The sequence below is a fragment of the Daktulosphaira vitifoliae genome, unplaced genomic scaffold, assembly GCF_025091365.1.
Source record: "Daktulosphaira vitifoliae isolate Bord-2020 unplaced genomic scaffold, ASM2509136v1 Scaffold_3, whole genome shotgun sequence".
NCBI classification, from domain to species: Eukaryota; Metazoa; Arthropoda; class Insecta; order Hemiptera; family Phylloxeridae; genus Daktulosphaira; species Daktulosphaira vitifoliae.
Genome location: NW_026099574.1, coordinates 26,035,124 through 26,059,809, shown reverse-complemented (window position 1 = coordinate 26,059,809; position 24,686 = coordinate 26,035,124). Strand labels below are relative to the sequence as shown.

The 24,686-nt window shown below is 22.8% G+C and overlaps 1 protein-coding gene across 7 annotated transcripts; it reads left to right on the top strand.

The window, feature by feature from the left end:
* LOC126901831 (histone-lysine N-methyltransferase NSD3) lies at positions 1 to 23,207 on the top strand. Of its 7 annotated transcripts, none has more exons than XM_050678643.1 (29): positions 1 to 103; positions 578 to 948; positions 1,269 to 1,393; positions 2,203 to 2,288; positions 2,365 to 2,464; positions 2,542 to 2,867; positions 5,850 to 5,924; positions 5,993 to 6,067; positions 6,506 to 6,574; positions 6,637 to 7,334; positions 7,960 to 8,172; positions 8,268 to 8,396; positions 8,456 to 8,618; positions 9,156 to 9,306; positions 9,713 to 9,859; positions 9,918 to 10,063; positions 10,607 to 10,758; positions 10,825 to 10,981; positions 11,041 to 11,254; positions 11,310 to 11,399; positions 13,178 to 13,261; positions 13,305 to 13,406; positions 19,558 to 19,629; positions 19,812 to 20,000; positions 20,064 to 20,180; positions 21,103 to 21,201; positions 21,662 to 21,965; positions 22,221 to 22,387; positions 22,472 to 23,207. In XM_050678643.1, the coding sequence occupies exons 2-29, from the start codon at positions 591 to 593 to the stop codon at positions 23,018 to 23,020; spliced, it is 5,157 nt and encodes a 1,718-aa protein (XP_050534600.1). In that variant the 5' UTR covers positions 1 to 103; positions 578 to 590; the 3' UTR covers positions 23,021 to 23,207. The 7 variants fall into 7 exon arrangements, with proteins under 7 accessions (XP_050534600.1, XP_050534604.1, XP_050534602.1 ...); XM_050678647.1 differs by having other exon boundaries at positions 5 to 296; positions 6,509 to 6,574; XM_050678645.1 differs by having other exon boundaries at positions 5 to 296; positions 22,224 to 22,387.
* The last annotated feature ends 1,479 nt before the right edge of the window (positions 23,208 to 24,686 follow it).

The following is a 24,686-nucleotide window of genomic DNA, read 5'->3' as shown; positions in this document are numbered from 1 at the left end:
TTAGGAATTGTGATCAGGGATGTTGAGAATTTAATGTTAACACTAAGATGAATTGAATACCGATTGCATTAATACATAAACGTAAACTACAATTTTTTTTAATGTCAGTTTTGTTTTAAATTATTTTAGTTCCTTTTATATATTTTAAATATTTGTATTTTTATTACTTGACTACCAATGAATATTGATTTAATAAATTTAACTTAACTTTATATGTTTGTTTAAACAAGAATATTCCCAAAAGCATTTGGACCTATGCCGGACGTTAAATAACTAGTAATATCCCCATACTTGAGGTAGTTTAAATTAGTTAACTCAAATACTTTTACTTCCTAGAATTGGGTGTAGAATTATGTAAGATATAGCGTGAAAAGGAAAGACCCCTGAATAGTTTTAATAAATTGATGCGTATTTTGTTTTTTTTTTAATTATGCCACACTAGTATTCAAATATAAATTTTTACACATAAAATATCTTTTTATTAAGCTTTTCTAAAGTTGTTAGAAGTTATATATTAGTGGTTTGATTAAGGTATACTCTACTATTTTGTTTTAGTAGTTCAATTTTTCTGTTTTAGAATTTTGATCAAAATGGCTGAATTAGATGATCAAATTGATGTTCCCATAAATTCTAACCATTGCAATAATGAAAAATCTATAATAGATTCAGTACGAGAATTTTCCGATGACCAATCATCAGCTGACAAATCGATAGCTAATAAAATTTTACTGAATCAAACTTTACATGAAAAAAGTCCAATGCTATCACCAGAAAAAGAAATTGTACATGACGATGATTTGTCTTTAATTGATAGCAATTCAGAAAAAAAACTGGATAATAATTTTAATATTGGTGATGTTGTATGGGCTAAAATTGGAAAGTATCCTTTTTGGCCAAGTGTTGTTTGTTATGATCCTAATCAGAAAATATATTACAAAGAGTCTAAAAGTAAGTTTTTTTTTATATTTTGTAATAAAATTAAATATCAATTATTTTGTTGATTTTATTAAGTATATTTGTACATGAAATACCTATTATTGTAAAAGTATTTTATACTGTTGTTTTACAATAAGACATTCACTAAAAATATTTGGAAAAAATTTTAAATTGTATTTGGAAAGTTTTATTATTTTTTTCTTTTGATAAACAGTCTAGATACTGTCGCTGATATTATTGTTATGCTCTTATAGTATTGACCCTGAATATATAATAATAGCCTAAAACACTGACTATTTAAAACTTATAATGAATTAATATTTTTTTTTTAGAAGTAAAAAAATATTTTGAATTACATGTTCGATTTTGTAATGATCAAGGCAGAAGAAGCTGGGCAAAAACAGTTGAGAAATATCTAGGAAAAGAAGCACTTTTGAAAAAATATCCATCTTGTTTAGTAAGTATAAAAACAATTTATCTTAATTATATTTAATTAATTTTATCTATTACAAACTATAATGATGTTGCATACATTTTTGAATATTAAACTAAATTTTTTTTCTCTGAAAATTTTTTTTAATGTTGTCAATAGAAAAATTGTTTATAAGAAAGTTATATATAAATTTTAATTACATTCCAATGATTTCTATTAGGATATCACTAAATTAAATTAAATTATTTATCCATTGCCTTATTTTTTATTGATTTTTATTGATATACTAATCAAGTTTAATCGGTTGTATCTTTTAATTACCTTTCTAAACATTATGTTAGATAGTGGAAGACTGAGAAAAAAATGTAATCTCTATTAAAATAATGAAAATTAAAAATTTTTTATTATATTTTTATCTAATACATGTGATGTATTATAATGATAGAAGTAACTTTTTGGTAATTTATTTTATTTTCTAGTTGCTCAGTGTAATTGGTAAAAATTTAATTTTTAATTAGGGGCTATTTTTTTTAAGATACACTTATAAAATAACTTGAACAGTATAAAATATTTGCTATTATTAGTTTGTTTTTTATAACAAGTAAAAACAAATTACGCCTCTGAAAAAAATTTTATTAGGCAAAATTAATTTTTAATTGATAATATATCTAATAGATATCAATCCAATAGTTTTTTTGAACTATTGTATAAACACTCGTTATATTTTCACAAAATGTAAAATATATCAATGTAAAAACAAAAATTCATTATAAATAATTTATATATATTTATAATAAATATACGTGTATTATAATTATGCATTTTTATTTTAGCCTCCTAATTTCAAAAGTAATAAAAAAGCAAAAGAAACATGGAATGTGGCTGTTGAAGAAGCTGATAATCTTTTAAAATTTGATCCGTAAGTTTTTGAATTAAAGTTAATAAAAATATTATTGTTAATTATTGTATTTTCAAAAAATATTTTTTTCATTTAGAGAACAAAGAATTCTTGAATTTTTTAAGACATTTTGTGATGCTTCAAGTGATGATATTCAAAAATTTTCATTGAATATTGTTTCTGAACCTTCGTCTGTAGTAAGTTTTTTTTTTATACATAAAATAAGCTGATTTTATGATTTAAATTTGTTAAACTATTATTAATTATTTTTTAGGAAAAAGTGCGTACCTATTCGAGAAAAAGGCATCAAGCACCTGCAGAAAATGAAAAAAAAAAAATTAAGACTGAAAAAATACCAAATAGCAATAGTATTTCCTCAAAATCCATTGATATTTCTATACATTTTAATTCAGATGAAATTGATACTACTATATCTGACATTTCTATGAGCTATGTTTACATAGAAAATTTAGAACAAACATTCAAAAATGAAAAACCCTGGAAAACTTATCCTCCTAAATGTTCTATAAATAATGGATATAATTCATCCGATTCTGAATGTGATGATAAAAGTGACCTTTCAGAAAATGATAGTATTGTGTAAGTATTTATTTATTTAATACTTGTAAAAATAATACATTTTAAATTTTTTGGGATTTTTTAATTACATACATATTTCTATTAAAAATACATATCTGTTAAAAATAATTTTTGTGTTCATCCCTTATGTATTATAGGAGTTTCAACTTCATTTTTTTAAATAGCAACATATATATTTAACTAGCTATAAAATTGAAAATGATCTAATGAAAAAAATGACTGATTGATAACAACTTTTGGAACAGGGATATTCTCAATTTTGTATTTTGATGGAAAGAGGAGAGTGCTTGAGAAATGATTTATAATAAATATAACCACATCCACAATCCACTTTCTTGTCTATATTTTAACAAGTTAATAACTTTAAGGTATTGGTCCAAAAGTTGTTATCAACCAGTAATTTTTTTAATTATGTTATTTTTAATTTTTAGTTAGTTAAATATATATGTATTATAATAAAATATATATTGATATTTAAAAAAATGGAGTTTATACCTCTATAATACATGAGTGATGGATCTAAAAATTATTTTATAACAAATAGATGGATATTCATATGTAACTTACAAAATCCAAAAAAAAATATTACTTTAAATGAAAACATTTATTTTTTATAGATTATGTAAAACTTGAGAGTAAATTTTCACAAAATAACAATATCTAAAATTACTATTAAGATAAAATATAGTACATATTTAAAATAACTAATAACTAAAGATATAATAAACTTATTATTAATTAAAATGTATTTAATTAAATGGTTAAATAATTCATTTATATAACTTATATTTTATTGGTAGTAAAGAAAAAGTTTATACTACCAAAAATATTAGCAAGTTTTAAAACCCTCTTATGAGAATTATTTGATCATAATAAGTATAATGTGAAAAGAAATTCACTATAATAGTGGTAAACAATTGATAGTACCATTTAATAGTTTAATAAGAAATGTTGTATCTGTTTAGCTATATTGAGAAATTAAGTTAAGATTATTTTGAATATCATTTTTATTGTATGGAAAAAGTTATTATTAGAATCTAGATTATATGCATATAAATAATATTGTTAAGTTATTCCGAATACCCCATCAGCCAATACAAATTTTAGCTTCGATGCATAGTTTTACTATGATGTGTTTTTTTTTAAATTTTTTTATCTGTTACCACTTTTTCTCAGTTCTCATCGAACCAATTTCTTTCAATGATACATCAAATGATCACAAATCGTATCTAGTCAAAAACAATACCCTCAAAAATTGAAAAAAATTTCCCTCGTTCCCCGTAAATGGGGGAAAACTCCAAAAAAAAATTACAAATTTAAAAATTGCTAATTTTCAAAAATTTTTCAATTTTTTTCACTTAAAATTGCCATAACTTTTTTAAAAATAACCAAATCAATATATTTTTTTTTTATATAGATGCATGATATCGTTACCTTTCATTTGGTATATATTTTTATAATCTGACCCTTTACTTGCCCACAAGGGGGGATATAAAATGATAACTTTTTCACAAAAAATTAACTTTTTCAACTTAACTTTTGAAAGTGTTTCGGACAGTCTGACATTTTTATATTATTTTTATTTATTTTAAAATATATATCTTAAATTAAAGCTAATGTAATATAATTTATCATGTAAAAAAAAATTTCGGACTTTATTTTATCTTCACGGTGAAAATGGCTACCAAATGCTATTATTGTGTTAAAATTCTCGATTTTATTTTTTACATTTTTAACTTTATAATGCTATAACTTATTGAAAAGTGTATGGATCAACACAATTTTTTTATGAGAAATAATATTTATATCCCTTTTTCATTCGACATACTTCATCTTAATCAGGATATTAATAAGGGACTAGCAGATCTTGTAGCTTTTGGAATAATCCACCAATTTTTGAAGATTAAACACTATCTACAGATTTGCATCGAAGAATTTTTTTTGATAGTGATTTTAATCGCTGATAGATATTATTATAATTGATCCAGCTATACCACGTCACCACTGTGCCACAATCCCTCTGTGTTAGGTTTTTTTATTAATTGACTTTAAAATTTAGTAATGTGTTGTTACTATCAAAATAGTTTATCCCCTCAAAATGAAAAATATTTCTATGCTATTTTATTATTTTATGAAAAAATTGCATACTTTGATCCTTTAAAGTCGCTCAAACAAAATTCCAGGCTCTAATTATTATTTAAAGTTTCCTTAAAACCAATATAATATAAGTATTTTCTTTTGTACCCATTTAATTTTTTTATGTGGTAAATAAAAAATGTGCACTTATATATAAGCTGTATTCTAATAAAAAGTAAACTAGAGCACAAAAAAGACAATTTAAATATAAAATATTTTTGAATAAGGGAGTAGATCTAATTTTAAAGTGTTAAGTATTGATTGCTTTTAAACTAATTTGCTCAATATTAGTATTAAATAAAAGTTAGACTTTTAATTTAAAATTATTTTTATTCTTATATTTAAAAAAAATGAAAGTACTTTTATTTGGTATAAAATTTAAAAAATAATTTTTTGACATAGATATTCATGTTATGTATTTATTAATTTATTATTTTGTGTACGACCTTATGGCTATAGGCATTTAAAGAGATTCAGATTAGGGATAGCAAAAATTTGTTATAACCCATGACTATTTCTAAACTGCCCATATTTCATAGAGAATAAATGAGGGACTTAAAAATTAAATTTCCTTAAATACTGACGTGTAAATTTATATAAAAAATTTATTTTATGAAGTTTAACAGTTCTGTTTTGATTATAATGATAATAGACATTTACTTTATTTAACATTAATTGTAAATAGGTCAATTCAATAAACCTAAATCATTCATCGGCAGTAACATTTTATTGTCTATGTGAGCACACCTATGCTTACAGTAGTTTGTTGTTTTACATGGTATTTTTATTGTATTTAAAATTATAAATATATTTTGGATATTTATTATATATATGTATCATTTTTAGGAGTAGTGACAATGAAGAGTTGTTGGTTAAAAGTAATTCTAGAACGGTTCCTGAGAGTAGAAAACATCAAATCAAGTAATTCAAAAATGATATGAAAAATAAAATAAATAAAGCAAAAACAATTTGTTTTTTTTTTTTTTTAGTGCATTAGAAAATATTAAAAATATAAAAGAAATTAAGAACAGCAAGTCTTTCAAAAAAGAATTATCATCGAAAAGGTATACTTTAAAAATATTATTTGGTTATTTTTATATATTATCCTTTTTGAAATATATTAAAATTATTCTGTATGATTTATTTTATTCAAAGATGACTCATTATATAATTTCTATAAAACAGTGTGGAAAGTCAAACAATTTTTAAGTTAAAATATTGTGGAAACCCTGTTTTAGAATATTTTTATCTGTTTTTATCAGTCTATTTATAGGTGGGAATATAATCATTTAGAAACTTATAACAGTGTAATTTAACTAATAAATTAGTATTTCCTTGATAGAAATTGATAGGTATAAATAGATCACTAAGATTCAATCTCCTCTTAATAGTGTTATTGTTAAAGGTTCAGATTTCTTTATTTTGCTAATAACAATTAAGTTTTTAAATTTATTTATTATTAATAATGTTTAATATAAGTAATATTTATATGTAAAAATTAGTAGTTCACCTCAAAAAAAGAATATTGGAAAACATAAAAATAATGAAAAAGATTCAATCAACAAAAGAAAGTAATAATTGTAAACATTTTTAGTCCTCTAACAAAATGTATTAATTTTTGTATTATTTTTAGTAAGTCAAAAAGTGAGAGTAGTCCTGAACCAGATACAACTGAAAGTGAAACATCATCTAAAAATGAAACATATAGCTCAGTATTTTTAGCTAGTCAAAAAAATAAACAATTATTTGTAAAAATTCCTAAAAAAGCGTGTGTGATATGTGAAAAATTTGAAAACACATTAATTTGTTCTGGTACATGTCAAAATTATTTTCATAAAGAATGTCTTGATAAAAGTAGAGATAAGCACAATTCTTCAGATCAGTCTATTTTGGAAGCTAAACACCAAGCTAGGCAAGCCACCCGTTCAAAAAGACAATACTCTAAAATTAACAGGAATGATAATATTGTCAACTCTAATGGTTTAGAGACAGTAATTGAAGATAAGAACTTAAATATTGAAGACAATGTTGATGAATCTTTGAATAATCAACTTATACCTGATGAAAATAAGAACAATGATAATCTAGATAATGATCAATCAATAGAAGATAAAAAAAACAAGAATGTAAATGACAAGTTGGTTATTAAAACAACTGATAATTTAAATAATGAATCATTTAATAAATTAGAAGCAAAATCAGAAAATGGATTTTTGACTGGTGATTTAGATTATATGTGCAATTTGTGTAGAAATAAAAGAATTAATTGCTTTTCATGCGGATTATGTATTGATAAAAATTCTGATAAAAAATATTTTACATGTAAATTAGGTAAGTAATTTGTAATCTGTTCTTAACTAATTTAACTTGATAATTTTTCTATTTTTATTTAATTTAATTTAGTTTAATACTTGAATGACATTATTTATGTTGTAAATATTCTTGGTGAATATATTTTGTACATGTTTATGAATTTTATTTAGTCATTCTGAACATATAAAAATACAGTTCAATTCATACTCATTTTATTGAAAACTAAATAACATTGTAATTAGGGTTTAGTCACTCAAAAAGTACGTTTATTTGTTAAAATGATTAATATTTCTAGAAAATTTTATATATAAATAACAAATTTGCATTATATTGTAAGTTGTTCATACAAAATTTATAAATCCTTTATCCAGATTTTCTATTAGAACAATTGTTACTATATTCTCAGTAGAAATATTTTCACTATTTATATTTTTATCAAAAAATTTATTTTAAATTGCACAAGGCTTTAATTTCTTAACTTGAAATTGATAAAGTAAATCAAAATTAATTTTATTAATTTATCCCGAATAAATTTTAATTTAGAGAGATATAAACATGTCTTGTAAACTTTTGACAGTCTACTTTTTTTAATTTACTTTGTTTTTAGTTATTTGACATTGATATTTAAAATTTATTATTAAAGCCAGTTGTGGTAAAGTTTATCATGAAAAGTGTTTGGATGAGTGGCCACAATGTCAATGGATTCAAGGTTTTAGCAACAATAACCATTCAATTATTTGTCCACATCATGTATGTCATTTGTGTATATCTGATAATCCTAAAAGTAAATGTAAAATCAAATTTTCTGCAGAAAAGTTAATTCGGTGCATTAGATGTCCAACAGCATACCATAAAAGTAAAAAAGTGTTTTTTTATAATTTTAAATTATTCTTGTGAATGTGTCATTTAATTTTATGATAAAATTTAATTTATTAATTTATGTTGTCATAGATGAATATTGTTTACCAGCTGGATGTCAAGTTTTGACTTCTAATAATATTGTTTGTAGTAGGCATTATGAACCACCCAAAGGACTAAGTCACCATATTAATTCTACTTGGTGCTTCATTTGCACACTAGGTACATTATTTAAGTAATTCATTTAATAAATATTTGTATTACTCATATTTATTTTATAGGAGGATCATTAGTTTGTTGTGATTTATGTCCTTCATCATTCCACGTAGAATGTCTAAATTTACCTCCATCAAAATTTGAAGAAGGTTTCACTTGTGAAGAATGTCAAACTGGGAGGTATCCACTTTATGGAGAAATAGTTTGGGCTAAAATTGGTGCTTATAGGTATGTAAGTTAATTTTTATTCAAAAAAAAATATTGCACCATGAGTGTTAGAGAGCCATATCTCAAAATAATACATTTATATAGATACACAATTTCAAAGTTTTGACCTCTCATTTGAGTTATATTGTGTTACTTTTTTTTTTGCATTTCTATTTAAAGTTAAACTACTCTCACAAAGTTGGTTACATTTTATGTAGGTAGCTTGCATTTTTAGATAAGAAATAATATACTACAGAATTGTACCCAGATGTCAAGTATCATTAATTTTGATATATATATATGGCTTTCTTGTTTTCATAGTTTGATATTATTGTCAAAAAAATTGGTCTTGATTTATTAATATTAGGGCTTTAGATTTAGCTAATTATTAACATTATAATCTAAATTCATAGGAAAAGTAAAAATAGATTTTAATTATTATAATCCCTATAATTTAAGGACCAATGAAAAAATTAACTTAATTTCAATCTGTTTATTAGTTTAAATTAATATTTGTTTGAACCTTTGTTGTTTTTAATTAATATTATTATTTAACAGATGGTGGCCAGCTCAAATTGTTTTTCCAAATCAAGTTCCTGATTCTGTTAATACTCTTCCACATAGTATTGGACAATTTGTTGTACGATTTTTTGGAACCTATAAGTATTATTGGGTAAATCGTGGGCGTGTTTTTAATTTTCATGAGGGTGTGAGTATTATATCTTTTTGCAAAATTATTGTTGTAAATAGTTAATATTTTACTTAATGATATAGTTTTTTTAGAATTAAGTTATTTTTATAAAAATAAGTAAATAATTACTTATTTACTTATTTATGAATTATAACTAAAATTTATGGGTGATATTATTGCCACATCACTTAACTTTTATATGTGACTTGTGATCATTGCATTTTGTGTATAAAGCCATTTTCATTGTAATCAGATTTTAATACTACTCTGAAATCATATTGAATATATCTGTATTTTACATCTATTAATGAGATTAACTTTTATGTTTACTGAAAAGTAGTTAAAATGGAGTTTTGATAGTAAAAGAGGCTAACAATATGAATTTAAAACTTATTTTCAATCTTAATATTTTTTTTTGCTCCAGGATGATGAGAATATGTTAGTTAAAAATAAAATGAATACAATTGAACAAGCATTTCAAGATGCAATAATAGAAGCTGCTCAAGCACACAATGCTTACATTATAGATAAAGACAGGAATGACGCTAAAATCATTAATAAATCATCAAAAGTATGTTCATACTTACATTTTAAAATCTTATTATATGATTACTTCATTTTATTTATAGAAACCACCAAAATTTACAAAAATAAAATTCAATAAACCTGTGGGCAATGTTAAAAATATGGAGTGTAATTTGAGCGTTATGACATCTTGTGAGTGTGATCCAACGAAACCGGATCCCTGTGGACCAGGTTCTGATTGTATAAACAGGTACTAAATATAGAAGATTTATGAGTTAATTAATGTTGTATATGTTATATATTATTTTTTTTTTATATTGAAATAGGATTATCCAATTATTATTATTTCATTGATAAATTAAAAATTATTTTTAACTATTAGCCTATAGTTAACTTTCTTTTATGGATTTATTTAAATATTCAAAGTTTATTTTTTTTTTAATATTGTAATCCATATTACTTGTTGTAGAGAAAAGTGTTCACAACTTATGTACTTAGAAAAATGGAATTATAACGTCAAGGCAAAAATAACCATTATTAGTCTTATTAGTTAAAAAAATGTTTTATTTTCATTCCTTATAATTTGTGTTACAAATATAACATATTTACTTGTTTTATACATATTTACCATGCCAACCTAAATTCAATAATATATTTTTGTATTCAAGTGTATGGCATGTAGTAACAAATTACCATAACAATAAAAAATCAATAGCTTATTTACAAACAAACAAACTTTCATATTATATTAACAGAAAAAAAAAATTTTAGAGAATTACTTATTTTTGTACAGAATGCTTATGTTCGAATGTGATCCTCGATTGTGTCCAGCTGGAGATAGGTGTCAAAATCAACGTTTTGAGAAAACATTGTACCCAGCTATGGAACCATTTTTAACTAATGGCCGAGGTTGGGGTTTAAAAACATTAGAGGATATTAAAGAAGGTAACAATAAAAAAAAAAATGTTATAATTAATTTTTTTAACATAAGTTAATTTATTTTAAATATAGGTTCATTTGTAATTGAGTATGTTGGTGAAGTTATTGACGAAGAAGAGTTTAGAAATAGATGCTATGAAATGCAAAAACAAAATGAACAAAATTACTACTTTTTAACTATAGATCACAATAGAATGATTGATGCAGGACCTAAAGGAAATCTTTCAAGGTAAAAATATATAATAACTTCAAATCTTATTCTTATATAAATACAAATGGGTTATTAAGGTTTATGAATCATTCGTGTGAGCCAAATTGTTTTACTCAAAAGTGGACTGTTAATGGTGATACAAGAATTGGTCTTTTTGCATTACATGATATACCAGCTGGTACTGAATTAGTATTTGACTATCGTCTTGAAAGTTGTTCTGGAGTAGAAAAAAAACCATGTCAATGTGGTGCAACTAGATGTTCTAAGTTCATTGGTGTTAAAGTAGAAAAGGTATACAATTACTTTTATTTAAATATTTGATCACAAATCGAAGTCTTTTAAATAGGAAGAAGAAAAAAAGAAATTGTCTTCTGTTACTGATACTGATAAGTGCAAGTCTTCTGTAAAGAATAAAAGAAAATCAAATAAGCATAAGGTAAAATTATCATAATTAAAGTTATTTATGAAAAAATTGTAATCAGATTGAAACAAAGTGGCAGTTTGAATTGCAACTGTTACCCACATGGTACAAGGAAACAATATTTTTAAGTTGTTTGCTTAAGTACTGAGTAGTATTGTTATGGACCAATATTCACCATATTAGACATTGATTTCTTTAAAAAAAAAAAACTATATCCTTCCAAAAAAACACAATATAATTTATCAAAACAAGTTCTTCATTTGTCAGTACAATTAATTAATTTTTTATTAACTCTAATATTTTAATATTAACGTAACAAGTATTAATTAGATGATGCAATATCTGGAGAATATATGGTGGGTGGGATAGGATTTTTATTTGAGTATTTCTATGAAGGTTTTAATGGATTTGGTAACATAAGGCTGAGCGTTGTTATACAATAGAATTACTTTTTTGTGCCTCTGCCCGAATTTTTCGCGTAATGCTTGACACAGTCGCATCAATTAAAGTTGATACAATTTCCCAGTAATGTTTCATTCGGTTTCAACAACTTATAAAACACCATCCTAGTCTCACCAAATACACTGCATAACCTTTACAGCTTGTATATTCGACACAGTGATATAGAGCTTAACCGAACAGTCCCCAAGACTTTCTTTATTTTGGGTTGCTATTATGAACCTATTTTTCATCACCCATCACAATTCAATGAAGAAAATCCTACCTTTTTTGCCATTGGTGCAGTAATTCACAGTTGAATAAACGACACTCAATGTCCTTTGGCTTCAAATTATAAGAAACCCAAGTTCCTTGCTTTTGAATTATTCTTAACGCATGCAATCGCTTGGAAATGGTTTGGGGGATAATTTCTAATACCAAAGCAAAGTTTTCTTGTGTTTGGTATGGATCCTCATTGAGCAACTCCACAAATTCAGAATCTTCAAAATTTTTGGTCTTCTTATACACAGGCAGTCGTTAAACTCACTGTTTTTAAAGTGATGAAACCAATGAAACTTATTTGTTTTACTTAAAAGTAGTATTTTAAACATTTTTAACTTGCAATGTACTTCAGTCATCATTTCTTTGAATAAAATAAGAAAAGTAACACTTCTCTTAAATGATGATTATTTGGCACAAAATCTAACATTTTAATACAACTAAAAGTATATGATGCCACAATTAAATCACTAATGAATCAAAACAGTTTGTTTATCACATGTCTCATCTTGGTTTGTGACATTTTAGATATGTCAAAATCGACCAGGACATACTGCTAAAGCTATCTATTGACAAATAACGAGAACTTAGTTGTGAACCTAATAAATAAGTTTGATGTATAAAAATTCAATATTCTGTATTTTGATTAACCACCAGTTTCTTTGGTCCAACTATTGATTTAACTATGTATCAGTTATATATCAAAATATATCAGTTTATTATAACGAAATAAATTATTTTATTTTAAAAAATGTGACATACACCAATGTTATGAAAATCAGTAACACATTATCATGGATTTTTAAATTTAAATATCTATGGTGTTTTTTATTTTTATGTATATAAAAACTGAACATCTATGTAAACAAAAATGAGATATATTTTAGATCATGGTTTTTTCCCTGCCATATATTTTTAATTATATTTGTTAAAAATTACTTTTTTTAAATTTTATATTTAATGTATCAATTTTTTTTTAATGTTAGATAAATATATTCCTTCTATATTAAAAAATGTAGGGTATTAAATTTTAAGTATTATTTTTAGTACTTATTTTACTTATTTTTTCTTATTAGGTAGATACATCTGATACTGAAAAATGTAATGGCTCGAAAAAATCTAAAGAAAAATTGACTAAAAAACAATCTAATACACCAAAGGTATATTAAACAAAGAAAAGATTATTTATTTAAATTTAAGAAGATATTATTTAATATATTTCAGAATGAAAATATAAAAAATTCAGATCTAAACATTTCTAAAGAACCATTAAGAAAGTCTACCGGAAACACCAATACATCCAAAGTATGTAAACAAAAAAACAAATTTGAAACTACATTGTAATCATACATATTTGTCTTAGTTATTTTGGTTTTTGACTATTTACTTTTTTTTTTTTGGCACCAATTAACTGTATCAGTTATTAACATTTTAATAAAATCTGAGTTACAATTTGAAAATTAAAATTTTATTTGACATTAGTATGTTATTTAATTTAAACACTTTTTATGGTTAATTTATTAAATTATGATCTACAGTTTAGATAATGTTTGTATTTATTGTAAAGGTATATATTTTAAAATACTTCCTTTAAAAGGTTACAATTTTTTTATTCAGTTTAATAATATATTGAGTGTTTGGAAGAATATTATCCAAATAGTATAGAATAAAATTAATTTTAGATATTAATATTAATTGATATTTCATCATTGAAAAAATTTCTTATTATATACTTCAAAAACATAGTAAACTGTAAAAGGATCATAATAAAAACAGTACTAAATAAGAAAGTATTTATTGATAAAATGTTATCACTTCATATATTTGAAATAATAGATAATAAATATTAATGTTTTATTTTATCAATAAATACTTAGTTATTAAAATAACAAACTTTATATTTGGTGTTATATACACTTATATTTTAACTAAAATATTAAGTGTCAGATTATTGAAAGTAATTTAAATAATAATATATATATAAATATGCTTTGCATAAAAATATATCTAACTTAATTGTCACCTATATATATATATATCTGTATACCAGAGGTAAGCCATCCCTAGTCAATTTTTTCAAAAATAAGTTGAGACTACATTTGGAATGCTTGTTTAATAAGCTTTTCAAAAATAGAACCACTTCATTTTCAATAGAAAAAAAAATGTGATTTGGTATAGTTTATTTTTGGTGTACTATATAATTATAACCTGCTTTAAACTCACTTGGGAATGATAAATGACATTTGAGGTTTGGTGTAATATAAAATAAATAGCTTATAATATTTTTAAAAATTGTCTGGATTGCTAAATAACACCAGTTGTAAAATATATAGCTTATCAGCTACTAAAAAAAAATGAACACCTGTAATTCTATTTGGGCAAATGGTGCATTTAAGGTGACAGCTAAAATGCAAAGTATTATAATTCTCAAAGTTATTTAATAGTAAAATATCAATCTATTTTTAAATTAAATTTTATAAAATAAGATAAAATAGTTAAAAAATAATTGTCAACAAATATAATAATAAAATGTGTTCTATATAGAACAAATGAAAATAACTATTTAGTATTTTTAATTTATAAAAATAAATTATTCAAAAAAATATTTACTTATTTAATACTAATATATATTTTTAAGGCACATAGAGAAAAAGGGGTCAAAGTATCCCTCTTAAATTAGGTGTGTCATATGTACAGAAATACTATAGGAGCAATAGCTCTCCAAAAACTAGTATTATTTTTATAAAAATAGTCTCTTGTGTCTGCACTGGGTCATATGTAAGTCTATGAGCTATATTGGTCATATTTTCAAAATCTATAATGTTATAGATTTGATACTTTCAAATTACAAATTTTATATTTTCCTGTGGTAATATCAAGCATTTCTTCAAATACTACCTCTTAACTTCTGACCTAAATACTTTATTAATCGAATACCCCTTTAAATGTAGTCCTATATGTATGTGTATTACAGTCATTATAAAATATTAAATAAACACTTATTTTTATTACTTTGTCAGGTTAATCTATTGCTAAATTAACATTTTACAATGTAGATATAAGGTTTTTTTATTGTTTAATTTAGTATGAAAAAAAAAGTTTTCATAAAATATAAATATTGCTCTGCTACTACCATAATAGTATATAACTATTACAGTAAATGTTAAATACTACTGCAAATGAGAATATAATAAATATTACCCTTATAATACATTGAAAAATTTCAATGTCTAGTCATTGTATATCATAAATTCTGCTTGACCATAAAACACATACATAGGTATAATTATACACTGTAATGAATGCAAAAAATAGTTTGTACAATTAACGAAATTTATTTTATTGGTTTTTATTTGCTAATTAAGATGTATAACACTTAATTTAGTAAAAGTATTTTACCATAAATTGAGAAGGGGAAATCCATGATATCACTTTTTAAACAGTTACTCAAAAATAATTTTAAATATTAATGTATTTTTGTTAAAAATTGTTATAACGGAATTTATTGATATTTTTATTTAATAACTATTGATTTTATTTTTTAAATCATTATGAAACTAAATATCAATATCAAAAATAAATAATATAACTGATATCGTCCTACTTTATAAATATTACCTCCATCTGTTTAAACGTTGAAAACTACATACATAATTTAAAAATGTAAATATATACAACTATTTCCTTTAATATAGCTTTTATGGTGGAATTGTATTTAATTGATGTTTTATATCTCATTTCTTAAAACTATTTTGAAATATAAATGTATCAAACATATACAAGTAATACATATTAAATTTTTTATTAGAATGTTTATAGTTAAATATTTTAGATTATAAAAAACAATTTATAGTTATATAAAAAAATATGATTATCACAATCAAATTATTATTATTAACAGTAGTACGAAAAAATTCATGTAAAGGCATTACAACTATAACAGTAATATTTTTATAGTACCATATGATAGAGGAATGCAACTGAGACATTACTTTAAAATTATTACCAAAATTATAAATGTCCGTCAATGAGTTAAAATTGCTTAACTTAGTAAAAAAATACAGAGTGATCCGTTTATCATAGTCCCCCTTAATTATAATTAATATGTGAATATCTCCATATATAAATACAATATTAAAGAAATCTTTTTTGATTTTTTTAGTTACAAAATATTTCTTGATTTATCAGGCATTAATTACTATTAAGAATCATCTCTTTTTACTTATAATGGTGTCAACTTAATTTTTTTAAATGGCAACATATGAATTTAACTAGCTTATAAATTAGAATATGATCTAATTAATTAAATGAACAACTTTTGGAATAGTATTTCAAAAGTTATTAATAATTTAAAGTAATTAGAGGTGAGGAGTGGATGCTGATATTTTTATCTATACTATAGTTAATTATAGTTTTTTTAGGTAACTTTATTAAACATTTTTTAAATATACCACAAATTTAATGAAATTATATTTTAGCTTAATGTTTATCATATTGTCATAACTCTAAGTACAAGTTTATCATATTTTAATATATATCTTATTAATAATTTTTATTTTCTTAAAAAAACACACACATTATATATTCATTTATAAAATGGTATTCTATTGCTTTTTTAAAGTATTAATTTTTATTTCCATTCTACAACATCCTATATTTGTTGGTTATATTTGGGTTTTTTTAATTACACAAAAGTTCAATGTGTCTACTATTAAAAATACCGTCAAGTAGTCCCAACTTGAGGTGGTGGTTAAATTTGGGACAGAGTTATTCAACTATTAAAAATATGTTATCATTTTAGTCGTATAAATCACAGCCCTAGTAAAATATTTACAAGTATTTTTAAGAATAACAAAATATATGTTCGCAAAAATTATATGATGATATCTGTAAAATATTTAACTATCCTGAGTTGGTCCATTTAACGGTAATTAATCATAAAAAGAGCAACTTTCTTAATAAAATTATTTTAATAAAGGTATTGTTTCTCGTTAGTAAATGTATGTTTTTTATCTTTACATTATTTGACTATAATTCCAATAATAAAAAATAGAATACTTTCTATTGAAATGTTTTATTAACTATGATTTTTAATAGCTGAATATATATTTTTTCTTATTAAAGTTAATTTTTAGTCTAAACGAGGCGAACAAAATTTTTTTAAAGCTATTTAAAGTAGGATATTTTTACCACTTTTTAAATTTTATACGAAATTTTTGCTCTTGATTATTTCATCAAATTTAATAGATTCATAATTTGAGATTTAAAATTATCAATGCTGAATCATGGTACTTACGGAAATGTTTATAGTACTGTAATATATTAAAGGCAGTTTTTTTTAATTATAATAGTAGTTTATTTTTAATGACTTGATGAATAAGTCACGTTATAAAAATATTAGTTTCAAAGAAAAAATTGAATTTAAGTATAGCCTCGATAAAAGTAATTTTTTTGTTAACTTGTATAAATCTAATTAAATTTTCAAAATTTATTTTAGTTGTATGTAAACAATATTTTTCCCTCACAGTTGAATAAAATGAATACTATTTATTTTATAGAGCGATTAATATCTATGCGTTGTCATATTTTTTTCTTAAATCCTTCAATAATAAAAAGCTTCATTTATTCTATTTCAGTTAGTTATCAAAAACTAATTATAAAATATAATTAACTGTAATTCATGAATGTAGTATATCCTCTTCTTTTTCCAGGCGACTGTAATGCTCTGCAATTATTGTGCAACTACCTCCTTCCATTTATTTTACGTGCATTTTATTAAATACATTTCTGATATAACAGTTATTTGCTCATATTTATCAAAGCTAAACTATATATTTTTTCATTTTGTGTATGTACTATATTTCTAAACTTTTAAGTATATTTACACATATTTATATCTATAAGTCGTTTTACGTTCGAACACTTGTGTTTTTACTAAACATACTTTTATAAATGTATGTTCTCTCCAATACGCTCAATACATAAAATTCTTCATATATTGTTTATACATGTTTTATAAATTCTTTTTACTTATACAACTTTATTTGCAAATAAAAAATTATTATTAATGTAATTTTTTCAGTATATTTATGTATTTGAAAATAATGAATTAGTTTCTGAAAATAAGATCTATTGTAATATTCAACAAGAGCTTTGATTTTGGTTATATTTTTAATTAACACTGTACTAATATTTTTTTTTATCCTTTTGGGCTTAATTTTTTTATTCCACGATGTTTTTTTGTATCGCACCAAGGTAAGCTGATGTAGTTAGTACCTGTATTTGTCTACAAAGGATTCAATTAATGATTAATCATATTCTTGTTGGAGATATTAATTAAAGGGTAAGTGTAATCTATCCAGGTATTTTTCAAATAATTTTCTAAAAGGTGGAGGAATTCAATTTTGATTATTTATTACTTATTATGGAATAGAGTATCATTTATATATTTTTTCTTATATTATTCATCGTCTATCAAAAGTATTTAGCGTTGTTTTAATAATTAATTAATTTAGTAATGATTTGATATTCTTTTGAAATATGACTTCTTAATTATAAAATTAGTCCCAATGGTATAGTTGCTCAAAATAAAAATATAAGTGAAAGTTTTTTTTTAGTGAAAGTACATTTATATTTCGTAACGTAAAACCTGATATTACGGTTATCACATATCAGCTGTAACAATTCTTGACCTTACCTTATAGTAGATGCGCAATGGAAAAGTTTGAAGTGTTGGTGAGGGATGGTTTGGTGGAATTAATGGAAAAAATAGTAATATTTTAGGCTAAACACCTCAATTTCTTAAACTTGAAGAAAAAATTTCTAATTTAAAATAAATACGACCACGAGTAGGTTATACATAACAAAAATCTTCATAGTATTTTTATTTTATTAATACAAATCTTTTAAATAATTATTCCCTATTGTGAGTAAAATAACACCCTAACTCCTCTCCATAATAATGTCAATGAACCTCGTTTTAAATAATAAATAAATGTACTATTGGCAAACATTTTTTAATAAGTTATGTTATGTTTATTTAGAAAATATAAGTATTTGGGTAAATTGCAACTGATGAGAATCTATTAAAAAACATCGAATTTTAATCATTTTTTATGATATTAAGAGTTAAAGAAAATGTAATGTGAAATGAAATAATAACAAAAATAATCTTTACAGGAAATAATACTCCAATTTAAAACGAAGATAATAATAATTAATAATTAATTATTAGATTTTTAAATAATTAAAATATCTTTAATTAATTATAGATTTTACTTAGAAATAATTGTGGGTTATAATAGAAAACTAAACATTTAATTAATGTATATATTACTACATTTCTTGCTGTAATATTCATTTTCAACATTATCTATTGTTTATATTATTGATCTATTATTTCAAAAACAAAAATATTAAAACAATTTTTATAATTAAAAATAATGTTTTTGTTTAGGATGTTCCTTCAACAGAAACAAAGAATCATATATCAACAAGAACACTGAGAAGTAGTTTACTAGAGTCAAACGTAAGTATAGGACTAGTTTATGTTTGTATCTTTTAATTTAATTACTTAGAAGAGTGAAAAATTTCTTTACTTTTGTAAAATTTTTTAACTTGACTTTATTTTTAAAAATAAAACTATAACATATTATATATAAATTTCGGTTATGTTGTCTTCTAATATTTATTATTTTTCTTTTATTCTAGACCACTTTATTAGATACTGATAAAAACATTTTATCAAGAAATAAAGTGAAAATTCAGAGTTCCAAAATCTTAATTACTGCAGAAAATGATACTGGATTATGTAATGTTGAAATTGTTAAGAATTCTCCATCAAAAATATTTAATGTAAAAGAATTCTCAAATTTTGAACACGGCCATAAAAATAATAAGGTTTACTTTTGTCAGTTTTTATATAAAAAAAATTAAAAAGATTATTTTTATAATTATATCTAGTACAATGACAAACAAGTTGTTACAAAACAAAAAAAAGATGAAATAATGATTAAAATAAGAACATCTCAGGATAAAAATTTAAATATAGATAAAGAAGCTCATTTTAAGTACCAGAAAGTAACTAGATTATTTTATTTAGCTATGAAAAAAATATTTATTTTTACTCATTAAATTTTGATATAACTAATACTGAGTTATGATTTTTTACTCTCTCTGTCTATGTAGTATTTAGACTTGTATAACTAAAATATTAATAATTGCAATATAAATTTCCAGTATTTATTATGTTTTGTCTAATCATTGTATATTTTAACATATAAGCTATTTTATTAATTATACATTATTACTGTTAGTGTTATTATTATCATGCTACTTAAATTTAACATTATCTCTTAAATGTTATTGTTTGTGGTAGAGGTGACGGTAAATCATAAATATGAATTTTAAAAAGATATTGTTTCAAATGGTTTATCTAATAATCAATAGAAATAAGTTAGTAACACATTTAAAATAATTTGTGTAAAGGTAAATTGAAAGTTAACTTATATATAAATGAATATTTTTTAACAAAAAGGGCACAAGTCACTTTATTACTATTTTAATTTTATTAATTACGTAATATGTAACTAATACAATTTAAAGAGCATTGTATAGATAACCAAATTACAGACATAAATGTCATTAATATCAGTAGATCAGTTGTAAATTTGCTCACAATTTTGGCAAATAAAAGAAAAATTATTTTATTTGTGATAAAATAATCTAAAATTATCCTATTAAATTTAATAAATTCTGTGTAGACAAAATTAAGGGGTTAAGAAGTCATTCAAGTTAAAGTATTAGTTTTTTTAAGGGTCTTTAAGCATAAATTTACACATTTTACTTATGAATAAAGAATAATTATAAAAATCAAAATAATCTTGATTACCAATTCAATTTTAAAAAATATTCATTTATCTTAAAATTTTAATCACTTGAATTTTACCAAAATTTTTTTAATAATATTAAACTGAATTTAACATATATTTTTTATTTTTAGGAAGATGAGCTAAATATAGCCAAAACGTCAGAATTAAAAACTGGATCTAGGCATAGTTTAACTAGATTAGCAAAAAGCAGGCATTCATTTTTGTCCAAAGTATTTTGAAAAAATTATTTTTAATACTATAATTGTTATTTTATTAGATTATTGATTAAGAAAAAAATGTTCTGTTCTAATTTCAAATTAGGGGTAAAATTTGTAATTTCTAATTTAAAATAAGATTTGAAATACATTTTCTTTGAAAACATATAATAATGATAAAATATATGAAATTTTAGGATTATAATCTTTAAAAATAGGGTTTGTTGGTTATGGTAAAAACTAAATTTTTCCTCAATTGGCAAATTAGTAAAAGGTATTTTTTCTAAGACAAAAATAACTGGGAACTACTTGATTAAAAAAAATGGGTTCTAACAGATCTTAGAAAAAATTGGTAACCTGTTTCAAATTTTGGAATTTTTATTAAATCTTTATTTGGTTGTGGTGTATAAAATACATTATATTATAAATTATTAGCAATAGAGTATAATTAATTAAATAATTAAAAATTTTTTAGAGTACAACTGATGATAACAACATGAAAAAAAAGACAATTTTGACAAAGAAAATCTTGAAAAATGAAAAAAATAGTGCAGTAAATATTGTCACCATACAAAGTAAAAATAATAAACATAAAAAAATTCAATGTACCAAAAAAATGTTGGCACATGATAAAATGAACAAAGTAGTTAATAAAAATGTTTATATAAATGATAACTGTTTAATATGTGGAAAAGGTCGTTCAGAATTAATATGCAAAAATAAGAAATGTTCAAGAGTCTTTCATCTTAGCTGTATGAATAAATCAAAAGTAGGAAAATGTGAGTTAAGTTTCATTGAATATGCCATTTAAATAAAGTATAAAACAAGTTATTAATAGTTATCTATTTTTTCATTTATATTTTTTTTAACAAAAAATGATTATTTTGCCAAAAAAAGTGATTTTTTAAAATTTATTTTACCTTATCCTATAGTATAAAATATAATAGGTCTACATACTTTAAATAATTTTTTTTGTTAAATTACTCTCATTGCTTATAAGTTTATAGTTGTTTATGTATAAATTATTATTTTAGCAGGTTTTACTTGTCCATCTCATTTTTGCTCTACTTGTAAGGTTAGAAAAGTAATTGCTAAATGTAAATTCTGCATAGAATCGTTTTGTGTTCAACATATAAAAGGGAATATTTTTAAAGATCCCTTAGGGAATGGAATGCTTTGTACTACACACCACCCAGATAAAGTGAGTAAAAAATCAGATAACTGATTGATACTTAAATTTTATTAATCATGTGTTTTGTTTTTATTAATTTATAAAAATATTTAGAAACTAATTCCAAAGAAAAGAAAAATTTTAAGAGCTGTAAAAAAATCTACAAAAAAAGTTAATACTCGGAATATTTGTATTAGCAATGTTAGTTTAGAGACTAATATTAGTACTAATACTATTCCTGATAATCATTCTTCTTTGCCAATAGTTGCAACTAGCTTTGAGATAAATAATCCAACTGATAGTACATTAGACCTAAAATCTGATATTTCAACAGAAGAAAATTATGTACTTACAGAAGTCATAAAAGATGAATGTGACCGGGAATATAGACATATTGGAGGTTTTAATGTATGCAATGTAACGGATTTAGTTATAGATCAAGAAAGTAATTGTTTGTCTAATATTAGTACTACTGATGGTGATATGTTTAAACCATCAACTCATGTAGTGATAGATATTGAATCAGCATCTGCTTTTTTTCAACCTACTGATAGTTTAGAATTAGTATCATTTGCTGAAGAAAATAAGGATACTAATAATTATGCAAATGTTGAGTATATTCCTGAATCCAAAGCTAAATGGTTATCTACTGCAGAACCTTGAAATTGACTATTCTATAATTCTATTAAATCGAAGATATCAAACAATTTTATTAATTTTTTTCTTTGTGTAAATAATGTTATTCTTTGTGTTTTATAAATAATTTTTTTTCTTGTGTTGTTTTTGTAATTGATTTAACATTCAATTTTTGCTTGACAAATTATAAAATTTTTAGAATTTTTTAATTTAACCCTTATTAGTAGTTTATTTTATCTACCACTATTATCTATAATTACTTTTAATTACCCATTCTAATATTAACAATTGGGTAAAAATAGTAATAAGAGTATATATTTACTTTTATATTTTATTCTCGTCGAATAGTTTAATTTTGATATAAAATGTGACAAAAATCTAATATATACTTGTCATTTATGTGTACAGTATTTAACTTTTCTTTATAAAATTTTTAATTTTTAAATTTACTTTGTACTATTATTTATTATTATTATTATTATTATTATTTGACTTTTATTATGAAACAAACTACACATGTTACCAAATTTCATACTAGTAGTAAATCAAAACAAAACAATTTGTTTTTAAAGTTAGTTATAATTTGCGAAATTAAAGTAAAATAATTACACAGTTTATAACTTTTTATTTATATCAATATTTTTATATTGTATAGAATATACTCTATATTCTTTCAATACTTTATTTATTATGTATTATTAACTATAACCATATATTTTATACTAAAGGCATAATTACATTATATTATATAATGATATAGTATAATAACTTTAGACTACATAATTTGCAAAACTTTGAACAAGTTATAAATGTATACCTAAACTAATTAACAAATCACCTCTAGTGACTTTTTTGCATTGGGATCTCAATAATAAGAAACTGGGAAAGTGCTCTTTCAAGACTGTTATGGTATAAATGAAGTGTTGAATGTGAGTACTAAAAAATTTTAATTGCTAATACATTTTTTTTATTTTAAAATTTGATTGAAAGAAATCTGATGCATATCTGGAATTTATTGCGTGATCAATTTCCTATAATTTTTTGGAGGGATCTTCTTTATAACTGATTAATAAAAAGTAAAATATTTTTTTACTAATAAAATAGGTTTGTGTCCCCTAAGTAATATTATATGTTGTAAGACTAGCGGAACTAGACATTCTACTTTTTCACTCTGAATATTATCGATATTGTCCAACTTTATTAACTTGGTTGAGAGTTACAAATTTGAACAAAAGTTCTTAAACTTTTTATTTTTTAAAACACTTCCTCCTTATTAGTGATCGTGACCTTAACTATCACACAACCTTAGTTTTTTCAATACGCGGTCATTTAATTTTATTTACTCTTATTTATATTTCACGTTTACTTTTGTGTTACATGACTCATGTTCATAATTTTCATCTTTAAATTTCGATTGACCTTCACTGATTCGTAAAATCATGGTTATGAATTATTTATAATTATAAAAGAAAATTTTTTCTCCATATTTTCATAAAATTACTGCAAAAAATAAAAACTGTTTTCAACTTGATATTGGTTAAAACATCAAGATAAATTTCGATCAACAATAATTGTTTATGATAATGGTAATATAATTATTATATTACCATTATCGTCAACTAAAAGTCATAGATGTTAGGAGGCTCCAGTCCTGAAGCATACCCTAATCAACGTTGTATATATTCGATACTTA

Excerpts from the sequence above, each read along its gene's own strand:
- LOC126901831 (XM_050678643.1), top strand. The coding sequence starts at position 591 with ATGGCTGAATTAGATGATCAAATTGATGTTCCCATAAATTCTAACCAT. Across the intron at positions 13,262-13,304 it reads AACAATCTAATACACCAAAG|ATATTATTTAATATATTTCA; the intron begins GTATATTAAACA and ends AAATTTAAGAAG. Across the intron at positions 22,388-22,471 it reads CTACACACCACCCAGATAAA|AAACTAATTCCAAAGAAAAG; the intron begins GTGAGTAAAAAA and ends AAAAATATTTAG.